Source organism: Pelobates fuscus, chromosome 13, assembly GCF_036172605.1.
Source record: "Pelobates fuscus isolate aPelFus1 chromosome 13, aPelFus1.pri, whole genome shotgun sequence".
Classification (NCBI taxonomy): domain Eukaryota; kingdom Metazoa; phylum Chordata; class Amphibia; order Anura; family Pelobatidae; genus Pelobates; species Pelobates fuscus.
The window spans coordinates 19,872,688-19,884,938 of record NC_086329.1 but is presented as its reverse complement, the minus strand read 5'-3'; the positions used below and the strand labels follow the sequence as shown (position 1 = coordinate 19,884,938).

Here is a 12,251-nt window from a genome sequence, read left to right as displayed (position 1 = left end):
TGTGTAGTGTGTATGTATGTAATGCAGTGTGTGTGTATGTATGTAATGCAGTGTGTGTGTTTGTGTAGTGTGTATGTATGTAATGCAGTGTGTGTGTTTGTGTAGTGTGTATGTATGTAATGCAGTGTGTGTGTGCGTTTGTGTAGTGTGTATGTATGTCATGCAGTGAGTGTGTGTGTGTGTTTGTGTAGTGATGTAATTTGTGTAAAATGGAGGGGGGGATTTTTTATGTTTATTATAATTTTTTTTAATATTTAAATTGTATTGTTTTTGTTTCTTTTAGTCCCCCCCCACCTGCTTCTTACCAGGGAGGGGGGGGATATAGTATTCCCTGGTGGTCCGGTGGCTTGTTAAGTACTGTGGGGCGGCTGGCAGCAAGCGCTGACTTACCCTCCCAGCAGCTCCTCCAGCTCCCCAGTGTAAATCTCGCGTCCCTTAGTGCCGCGCGGAGCGTTGCCATGGTAACCCGTGGCAACGCTCTGCAGCCGCGGGTCTGGCGAGATTTAGACATGGAGCTGCAGGAGCTGCTGGGAGGGTAAGTCAGCGCTTGCTGCCGGCCCCCCCAGGATCGCCGGGCTTGTAATGAGCCTGGCGGTCCTAGGAGGTATTATCGGCAATATCGGTAGCTATATTGGCCGATACCGATATTGCCGAAAATAACGAATATCGGCCGATTATATCGGTAAAACCGATAATCGGTCGATCCCTAGTCACAATCACAGTTACACACTCACACACAGTCAGACAGTCACAATCACAGTTACACACTCACACACAGTCAAAGACAGTCACAATCACAGTTACACACTCACACACAGTCAGACAGTCACAATCACAGTTACACACTCACACACAGTCAAAGACAGTCACAATCACAGTTACACACTCACACACAGTCAGACAGTCACAATCACAGTTACACACTCACACACAGTCAAAGACAGTCACAATCACAGTTACACACTCACACACAGTCAGACAGTCACAATCACAGTTACACACAGCACACACAGTCAGACAGTCACAATCACAGTTACACACAGCACACACAGTCAAAGACAGTCACAATCACAGTTACACACAGCACACACTCTCTCACTTACAGCAAGCTTGGGCTGGAGAAGGAGTGGATCCAGTCCCTCCTGTGCTGTAGTTGGGGAAGCAGAGACTCCTTCCTGCTTCCCCTCTCTCTGTGTGCAGCAGTATGAGGCTGCATTTAGCTCCGCCCCCGCATCCAGCTTGGCTCCGCCCCCACGGCCGTTTTAGCTCCGCCCCCAAATCTCCGTGCAGGTTTCCTGCTTCCAGCCCCTGCGTGTGAGCTGTGTCGGCTGCTCGGCGCCCTGCTGCTACGGCACCCGGTGCAGCCACACAGCTCACAGAATAGCAAGCCTGGTCAGCCCTGGTGGCACCCTCCCTGCCTGATGGTACCCGGGGCGGACCGCCCCCCCCGCCCCCCCCTTAGTACGCCACTGATTCTAGTTGAGTGAAAATCCCAAATCCCACTATAGTCACCTAAATTACTTTAGCTAAATAAAGCAGATTTAGTGTATAGATCATTCCCCTGCACTTTCACTGCTCAATTCACTGTCATTTAGGAGTTAAATCACTTTGTTTCTGTTTATGCAGCCATAGCCACACCTCCCCTGGCTATGATTGACAGAGCCTGCATGAAAAAAAAACTGGTTTCACTTTCAAACAGATGTAATTTATGATTGCAGTGAAAAGGTAGCTTTATTTATGTTTTCTCCATCACACAGCTGGTCTTGCTGCAGCTGGCTCCGCCTCAATGGCTGAGATCATCAATCTTGATGATCCCAGCCAATCCAATACTTTTTCATAGAAAAGCATTGGGAGACTATTGCCAATGCTCTGCAAACCACTGTGCTGCACTAATCAGCATCTCCTCATGTAGATGCATTAAATCAGTACATATCTATGGGCAGGGCCGGACTGGGAAAAAAATTCAGCCCGGGCATTTTTTGTTCACAGCGGCCCACTGAAAAGGGGGCGGGGCCAGATAGGGTGTGTTTTGTCATCCCCAATGACAAGCACGCCCCATCTCAAAGTGAGCATGTTGGTTCAATGCTGTTCCAGGGCATGAGAAAAAGGCCCTGTATTTGTTCTGCACAGTGCAAGCAAATTTAATAACATGCTTGCATTGTTTGCTTGAAACTTGTCTCAGGGGTTTCCATAATTGGGATACTCACTGTATCCCATTTATGGAGACGCTATGTGTTTGCTTACATGGAATCTAGTGTGTGCATAGGGGATCCAGAGTGTGTATGTCAGAAATGTAGTGTGTGTGTGTAGGTGGTGCAGCGTCTGTGTGTAGGGGATCTAGTGTGTGTTTGAAGGACTCAGGAGTGTGTATAGGAGATCTAGTGAGTGTGTGTGTGCGTGTATAGAGGATTCAGAGTGTATATAGAGATTTAGTGTGTGTATATCTGTAGATATCCAGAGTTGGGTAGGAATCTATTGTTTGGCTGGAATTTAATGTGTTTAGGGGTGCAGTATGTGTGTGAGGGGTTCTGTAGTATACGGTATATACATATATGTTTGGTGTGTAGTATTGTGTGTGTGTGTGTGAGTGGTGCAGCGTGTTTGGGGGCTGCTGTGTGTGTGAGGTGTGCAGTGTGTGTGTGTGTGCTAGGATGCTGTGTGAGGGTGATGTGTGTGTGTGTGTTAGGGTGCTGTGCGAGGGTGATGTGTGTGTGTCTGTTTTAGGGTGCTGTGTGAAGGTTCTGTGTGTGTGAGTGAGGGTGCTGTGTGTTGGAGCGCTGTGTTAGGGTGGTGTGTGTGTGTTAGGGTGGTGTGTGTGTGTTAGGGCGCTGAGTGTGTTAGGGCGCTGAGTGTGTTAGGGCGCTGAGTGTGTTAGGGCGCTGAGTGTGTTAGGGCGCTGAGTGTGTTAGGGCGCTGAGTGTGTTAGGGCGCTGAGTGTGTTAGGGCGCTGAGTGTGTTAGGGCGCTGAGTGTGTTAGGGCGCTGAGTGTGTTAGGGCGCTGAGTGTGTTAGGGCGCTGAGTGTGTTAGGGCGCTGAGTGTGTTAGGGCGCTGAGTGTGTTAGGGCGCTGAGTGTGTTAGGGCGCTGAGTGTGTTAGGGCGCTGAGTGTGTTAGGGCGCTGAGTGTGTTAGGGCGCTGAGTGTGTTAGGGCGCTGAGTGTGTTAGGGCGCTGAGTGTGTTAGGGCGCTGAGTGTGTTAGGGCGCTGAGTGTGTTAGGGCGCTGAGTGTGTTAGGGCGCTGAGTGTGTTAGGGCGCTGAGTGTGTTAGGGCGCTGAGTGTGTTAGGGCGCTGAGTGTGTTAGGGCGCTGAGTGTGTTAGGGCGCTGAGTGTGTTAGGGCGCTGAGTGTGTTAGGGCGCTGAGTGTGTTAGGGCGCTGAGTGTGTTAGGGCGCTGAGTGTGTTAGCGTGCTGTGTGTGTTAGGGCGCTGTGTGTGTTAGCGTGATTTGTGAGGGCGCTGTGTGTGTGTTAGGGTGCTGTATGAGGGTGAAGTGTGTTAGGGTGATGTATGAGGGTGATGTGTGTTAGGATGCTGTATGAGCGTGATGTGTGTTAGGGTGATGTATGAGAGTGATGTGTGTTAGGATGCTGTATGAGGGTGATGTGTGCTAGGATGCTGTATGAGGGTGGTGTGTGTTAGGGTGATGCATGAGGGTGATGTTTGTTAGGATGCTGTATGAGGGTGGTGTGTGTTAGGATGCTGTATGAGGGTGGTGTGTGTTAGGGTGATGTATGATGGTGATGTGTGTTAGGGTGATGTATGAGGGTGATGTATGAGGGTGATGTGTGTTAGGATGCTGTATGAGGGTGGTGTACCCTAAATAATACCCTAACACACATCACCCTCATACAATGATAATAATAAACATATATTTGAACCCCTCCAGTAGTAAGGGGAGGCAGGTAAATGCCAATATTGATGTGTTTTTTTTTAATAACACATTTTTTTTTTTTTTTTAAATAGACATTATACCCCCCCCCCCCCCTCCCCCTCTTAATTTCTTACCTATAGCCTGGAGGGGAGGGGGGGCTGCTGACATCCATCCCTGGTGGTCCTCGTGGTAAGTGAACTCTAGCCCTTTGGGGCTAGAGTTCACTCTCGCGAGACCGGGCCAGTTGCCATGGCAACGGACCGGATCTCGCGAGAGAAACCCGGCGGAGCTGCAAGTTAGAGCTCCGCCGGGTCCTCCTCCAGGCAGGCTGGCTCCCTCCCTCTCTCCCCCGCCGGCGGCCGCGTTTGATTGCATGTGGGCCGGTGAGGGAGATCTTTGATCTCCCCACCGGCCCTTAATGCAACACAGCGGGGCCGGCGCTCGGATAGCGCCGGCCCTGCATAGACCGGCTGGATCTCCCCGGCCCGTGGCCATCGCGGCCCACCGGGCATTTGCCCGGTTTGCCCGATGGCCAGTCCGGGCCTGTCTATGGGGAATGATCAGCACCTCCATGCAGAGTGTGGAGACACTGAACACAGTGCAGTACTGACCTAGGAAGCACCTCTAGTGGCAGTCTGAGTGACTGCCCCTAGAGGTGTTACTATATATATAATACAATGTTAAACAAAAATCTGTACACCAGTCAAGCCATAAGACTTGCTTTTCCCACATCTTTTCCTAAATTGTGTTTGAAGCAGTTGTATACTGCAAACACAGATTAAAAGGAATCCATGTTAATATGGAATGAGGCAAAAATGTGATTCCTTGTTAAACTAATTTGCATATGCCCACCCAGAATCCTTTGCGGTTGTAACATCACTGCAGATTTGGGATTTCTGTGGGAAAAGCCTTATGGCTTGACTGGTGTGCAGATTTTTAACATTGTATTAACTATCCACAGACTTCAGGCGGAAGGGGTTTTCAATCACAATTATTCCCCACCATAACCTATTTGGATACTGACACACACACACACACACACAATTATTCCCCACCATAACCTATTTGGATACTGACACACACGCACACACACACAATTATTCCCCACCATAACCTATTTGGATACTGACACACACAATTATTCCCCACCATAACCTATTTGGATACTGACACACACAATTATTCCCCACCATAACCTATTTGGATACTGACACACACACACACACACACAATTATTCCCCACCATAACCTATTTGGATACTGACACACACACACAATTATTCCCCACCATAACCTATTTGGATACTGACACACACGCACACACACACAATTATTCCCCACCATAACCTATTTGGATACTGACACACACACACACACACACACACACACACAATTATTCCCCACCATAACCTATTTGGATACTGACACACACACACACACACACAATTATTCCCCACCATAACCTATTTGGATACTGACACACACACACACACACACACACACACAATTATTCCCCACCATAACCTATTTGGATACTGACACACACACACACACACACACAATTTTATATATATATATACACACACAACCCCCCACCTAGTAATGATTGTGTATTTTAGGATGTTCTCTATTTAAATTGGGCTCACGTGTACTATAGTACATAATGACCACAATCAACAAAATTGCTAAATAGACAAATAATTAACATAATAACATACCACTTCCTGAGATGCATACTTGGGGTCATCCGTATCGACAGACCAATAGCAGTAGTCAAAGCCAAACTCCATCAGCCGTTCTCTGGAATCTCCACAGCCATCGTGTCTTTGATCCAACTGATAAACACAAAACAATTAGACTTTAAAACAATGATCATATCTAGAAATAGTTTACACTCTGTTAAAAAAAAAAAAAACAGGTTAGTTTAGGCTCCTTTATAAGAGCATCTATAAAAGATTTTTGATTCTCGGATAAGTGAACAATTCTTTTTTTGGAATGAAAAGTTCTGTTATAGTTACGGGAAGCGGGGCATAAATTGGTGCACCTGTGTAATACCTGTTAGTCTTAAGGTTTTTAGATGTAGATCATGAGTGTACAATTTTAACTCATTCAATGGACGCAATCCTGGGCCCCTTAAGATGACTATGGATGTACAAGTGGCAGCAAATTTTTGCATTGCAGTGGAAGTCCACTACCCACTATTTCCGGGGTACGGACAACCCATAACACAACTAAATTGTATAACTAATAATTGATGAAAGTCCCCTCTTTTCTGAGATCCCCAGTCTGTAAACAAGCTGAATAGAAACCAACCCAGAATTTAGGTAGTGTGATGCTGCCATGTAACATGGCCACGTCAAGTTTGCCCCATGAGCATTCTTGTGGAGACTAAGCATTGGGACAGAAGGAAGGCAACATTATTTTTTGTTAGAGACTACCTTGGGAAGGAAGATTGGCCTGGAATTCAAAACTATTTGATCCTGATGGAATACTGTATAAGATTCCGTAACCACAGACAAAAATTCAGAAACTCTTCCAGCAGAGGTAATGGCAATATAAATAGGGTTCTTAGAGAAAGCAAGAAGAATTTGCTTCAAAAGGTGAATTCAATAACGTTTTCAAGACCAACGGAAGGTCCAAAAGAGGTGCAAGGTGTTTAAAGGGAATCTCCAGTGCCAGGAAAACGATCCGTTTTCCTGGCACTGTAGGGTCCCTCTCCCTCCCACCCACCAATCCCCAGGTACTGAAGGGGTGAAAACCCCTTCAGTCACTTACCTGAGGCAGCGGCGATGTCCCTCGCCGCTGTCTCCTCCTCTCCATTGCGTCGGCCGGTGGGTGAGACTGATCCCGCCCAACGGCCGAGGAGGCCTAATGCGCATTAGCGCTCCCCATAGGAAAGCATTGAAAACTAATTTCAATGCTTTCCTATGGGGATTTGAGCGACGCTGGAGGTCCTCACACAGCGTGAGGACGCCCAGCAACGCTCTAGCATAGGTTTCCTGTGCTATAGAGCAGGAAGTGACCTCTAGTGGCTGTCTAGTGGACAGCCACTAGAGGTGGAGTTAACCCTGCAAGGTAATTATTGCAGTTTATAAAAAACTGCAATAATTACACTTGCAGGGTTAAGAGTAGTGGGAGTTGGCACCCAGACCACTCCAATGGGCAGAAGTGGTCTGGGTGCCTGGAGTGTCCCTTTAACTGGAGGTTTCATCCTGATAATTGCCATAAAGATTCTCATGACAAGACGATTGGTTGCCCATCTAGTGTAAGTAAGGGCCAATAAGACAGACACCTGAAAGTGCTGAGACTTAGGCCTTTATCCAGTACCACGAGAAATATGTGGGAACCTGAGCATTTGTAAAAGTCGCCATGAGGTCTATCTGAAGAATTTCCTACTTCGTTGTTCTCTGGAAGAACATTTAATTCTGAAGACTTCATTCCCCTGGATCTAGGAGTAATCTGCTTACAATGTTTGCAAGAGGATTTTCTTAAGTCCCTGGAGATGGATCACCTTAAGTCCCTGGAGATGGATCATGACCCATGACATAATTAGTTTCTTGCCCTGATGATTCACATAAGTGGCTACTGACCTGATGTCTGTTTTGACAAGTACCCACTTTCCTCTCAGGTCATCTACAAAGTACATACTGGTTTTGAATACCACTCTCAGTTCTAAACTTGTCACTGCTTGCCTTTCTTCCATCTCTGATTTGATGTCCTCCCGCTTTCTGAAACTCAATCTCTCTAAAACTGAACGTCTTGTCTTTCCTCCTACTAATTTTGATCCTACTCTCTCACTCTCCCTTCAAGTTGGTGGTACCCACATCAGCCCATCCCTACAAGTGCGTTGTCTAGGTGTTAATTTGATTCTGGCCTCACATCCAGTCGGTTGTCATATCCTGACGATTCCACCTTAAAAACGTTGCCTGCATCCACCCCTTTCTTACGCAAAACGCTACGAAGGATCTTGTCCATGCTCTAGTAATCGCTCACATGGATTATTGTAACACTCTCCTAATTGGTCTTCCCAGTAGCCGTACAGCCCCGCTACAGTCTGTAATGAATGCTGCTGCCAGACTGATTTTCCTCTCCTTCACTCCTCTCACACCTCTCCCCTCTGTCAGTCCTTACATTGGCTTCCTGTATCCTATAGGAGTCAATTCAAAGTACTAAGTCACACCTATAAAGCACTGACCAATTCTAGCCCCTCCTGTTGTAAGGAATCCTATACTTACATTGGCGGTCCGCCGATCAGCTGTTCCTCCGATCGAGCAGACAGTCTCCTTCAGATTCCTACCCGATCGGATAGTCTCCTAGACGCCGACCGCTGTGCACACCCTTTTTTATGGCGCGGCGCATTTGTGGCGACGTCAGACGAGAGGCCGTACTATGGGCAGGATTTACAGACGCCCTCTTACGTTTTGGGGGTGTAACTACATCAATCACGTCCCCAGACATATAAAAACTCACTTGACCAATGTTTCAGTGCCCTGTTGTGGTTCGTAGCTTGCTAGTATCCCAAGAGTGCATACTTTTCTGGTTTTGTATTTATTCTGGTTTTGACTCGACTTCTTCTTTGACTATTCTGATCTCTGGTTCCCTTGACTTGGCTCTGGTTTTCTGTTTTTGCTGTTTTCTGGTTCCCTTTGACCTTGACCTGTTTTTTTTTTTTTTTTTTAATTCTTTATTTTGTTGGTGCGTTGCATAGACATATTAACGCTTCAAAACATCAGCAATACAGTTAAGATGATAGTACAAGATCATATCACTTGTTAGGGTATCGGCACCGTTTTATATGGAAGTTAAACAAGGTAACACGAGTCAAGATTACATTTACAAATGACAGGTTGAGGGGGTGATGTAGGACTCAATCTAGAGATTGCATGAGGGTTGTGTTTTGCATGTTGAACTGGGAGAGTAAAGTAAGAGTGAGGGGTGAAGTAAGGAGTGTGACCGGTGGTGCCCGTTGTGTTATGAGGGGGGCAGTAGCCCTTCTCCATGCTAGTAGTGTAGGTCTGAGCACCTCTGGTGTTGAGGTTCTCCTCTGCGTGGGGTGCCCCTAACCATGGGGGTGGCGGGGGGTATATAAAATTTGTTTGCCAGCGGGGATCGTCAGTCTGTGACCGCGTGTAGGTGCGGTATATTAGACGCCTTTTAAGGCCTTGTCAGGCTATATCGCTCGTGCTGCGTTACAGCATGTACGTCATGGTAGTCAAGAGTGTGAGAGAGCTGTAGAACATTTGTAGATAACAAAGAAAAAGCAAACAAGCAAACATAAAGGAAACGCAGGCACACCATGGGTAACAGCCTTGGTGCGATTTTCTGTAGCATGTTATATAGTCAGGTTGGTGGGGGCACGGCTGCACCAGTTCTTGGTTCAAATATTGCAATGTTAGCTGAATCCCAGCCTCCAGGGTTCGGCGGACCAGATGGGATAGCGGTGGGCATGGATAGACCCAGTGCAGTCAGGAGCATTGGTCCTTCGGAGACAGTTCCCAGCTTGTGTGTGGCTCCTTCGTGTGATACCAGTAGGGATCGTGGGGTTCCCCATCTGTATCCGATCCCTGCCGTGCGTAGTTGAGATGTGTTAGGTTGTAGATATCTGCGCCATTGTAGGGTGGCCCTTGTGAGGTCCTGGTAGACCGTGAGCTGGGAGCCTTCAAATGTATATGGGGTTTTGTCCCTCAGGGCTGTCAGCAAGTGTCCTTTGTCCTGATATGATATGCAGCGGAGGATACTATCCCTGGGGGCAGCTGGTTGTGCCTTGGTGGGTCGAGGTAAGCGGTACGCCCCGTCAATAGTAAATTTTCTTGCCGCTGGGGCCGGTAGAACAGAGGCCACTAGGCGTTGCATGTAGTGGGGCAGTTCCTCTGCTGTTACTGTGTCAGGGACCCCGCAAATCTTGACGTTATTACGCCTGTGGCGGTCTTCTAGCGCTGAAATTTGTGAGGTAAGTACCTGGTTAGCGGACTGAAGTTTGCTTAGGGTGTTTTAGTTGCATAGTGTTTTAGGGTGTTTTAGGTGCATAGTTGATATCTCTGTGCGGACATCTTGTATGTCATTCTCTGTGGCACTGACGCGGTCTGTGACCTGCTGGACGTCCACCTTGACCTGTTTTTGACTATTCTTTTTTTTTTATTACCTTCAGTCCGGCCATTCTAAGGTCCGGTTTAGGTAATATTCCTTTTTGTATCGAGCGTTAATATTCTATGCATTGTGTTCGTGACACCTATATCTCTTCACTAATCTGGAGGTATGTCCCTTCTCGGTCTCTACACTCTGCCCATGACCTTCTCCTGTCTGCTCATCGCACCCATACCGCCAACTCGCGCTTGCAGGTTTTCGTCATTTTTTTTTTTTTTTAATCTTTTGTATTTTATCCGTTTTATTTGCTTGTGATATGTGCTACTTTTTTGTTCAATTCTAAGGTTTGTCTTTATTTCTAAATATCTTTTTACATATCTAGAATAGTGAATATTTATAGGCAATATTGTTTTTTTTTTCTTTAACCAATTGGTGGCACTTGTAAAAGGAATACTTCTGGAGAAGACCGAACAATATTCACCAATAATATCGCTCTCTCAATTTACGCACATAAATAGATGGATATATTTACTACACAGCCTTTGGATATGAAACTCAGTTGATTTTCTGGTGCCTGCTGAGGTTATTTAGAGAAAGCTAATTAAACATTACATATGAATGTAAAAATGTTAAGATGAAACCATGGTAAACTAGAAAATTTTATGTGACCGGAAATAGTTTTGCAATATGATATTTACCATGTCAACATTCATACAGAGAGGTGCGAGGTAATATTGAACATTAAATGCGGATATCTAGACATGAGATCAAAGAATATTTGAAAACAGATCTACTCAATTTATTTAGGAAGTTCAGGAACAATAACTCTTAAGGACCCAAATATAATAGGGGTAATGTCCCCAAACATACTCCTAAACATATTACACATTTGTGGATGTTTTTGTGAACGCTAGGATGAAGTCTAACTTCTTATATGACCTCCCCAATCACCAGATCTAAACATTATTCAACGTTGTATGGGAAGTTCTGAAACTGAGATTACTAAATAGATTTCTAGATAGCCCATCTCATTCACCCTTCAGACTTGAGCTTTTACATGAACAATTTTGCCGAATTCCACTACACATGCAAGATGTGTATGACCACATTCCATATAAAAAAAAACTAAAAAATCAAAAGCCATTTATAAGACAAAGGAGGGGGCAGCTACAATTATATCTCCTCAACTAGTTTCCCTTTCTATTTGCTAAATTATAAATATAAAGAGAACATTCCAATGTTACAGGAAGACAACAATAAATAAATTTGAGTGCAATGGCAAGAAGTTCACAATCTTTCGCTGGAGCCAGATCACAAATTACACCCTAGAGCGGCAGCCAGGCACCTAAAGAGTTACATCTCCCAAAGTATTTCCAGATGTTAAATTCTATCCAGATGTTTCCATTACACTCTGGTTTTGTTCACTTAGTATGATATGGATAAAGCAGAGATGCTTGGACGAAGTTAACAGTCCTGTAGTAAAAACCCCTAGCCGTGGTAAAATTTTAAAGTTAGTGTTTAATGTGTTTATTTTTTACGGTTATATTTCAATAAACTACTTGATAATTTCTAGCAAAACATTGGTAATCTGTGTATTGCATGACGCACAACAACGTTTAAAGGGTTTACAATTTCACATGAAGCATATACGCAGACAGCTATATGGATTAAAATGATGAAAAACAGTGGAGAACTGGAAACATTTTTTTCCAGTCTGCAAAAGCAATTCTCCTGATCAGGTTTCAGAGCAAGATTTAAATATCTCAAAAGTCTCATTTGGCCAGTCTGTTAGAGTCTACTGACCTGGTTTGTGAATGGACAATGCAAGATCAGGTATACAGGTTCACATTCCAATCATTGACACAGAACCAATCTCACAAAGTTCTCATTTAACCTTTAATGTGCCAAACTGGACACCCATCAATTGAAAACAATGAATGCTGAGCCCCCGTTCATTTTATGTACAGGCATTGAAAAACACTTACAGCAAGTTAAAAATGTATTACTAAAGAGTATCTGCTATAAAGAAATTACTATTATTACTTAAAGGACCACTATAGGCACCCACACCACTTCAGCTTAATGAAGTGGTCTGGGTGCCAGTTCCAGCTAGGTTTAACCCTTTTTGCTGTAAACATAGCAGTTTCAGAGAAACTGCTATGTTTACCTATGGGTTAATCCAGCCTCTAGTGGCTGTCTCATTGACAGCCGCTAGAGGCGCTTCCGTGTTTCTCACTGTGAGAAGACGCCAGCGTCCATAGGAAACCATTGAGAATGCTTTCCTATGGACTGGATGAAT

At 45.3% G+C, this 12,251-nt stretch overlaps 1 protein-coding gene across 1 annotated transcript in view; it reads right to left on the bottom strand.

The window, feature by feature from the left end:
- The window catches only part of STARD9 (StAR related lipid transfer domain containing 9), a 151,461-nt gene that overhangs the window by 101,627 nt on the left and 37,583 nt on the right, over positions 1-12,251 (bottom strand). The window contains exon 4 of the mRNA XM_063439247.1: positions 5,587-5,703. Within this exon, the coding sequence (XP_063295317.1) occupies positions 5,587-5,703 (117 nt within the window). The remainder of the gene's footprint in view (positions 1-5,586; positions 5,704-12,251) is intronic.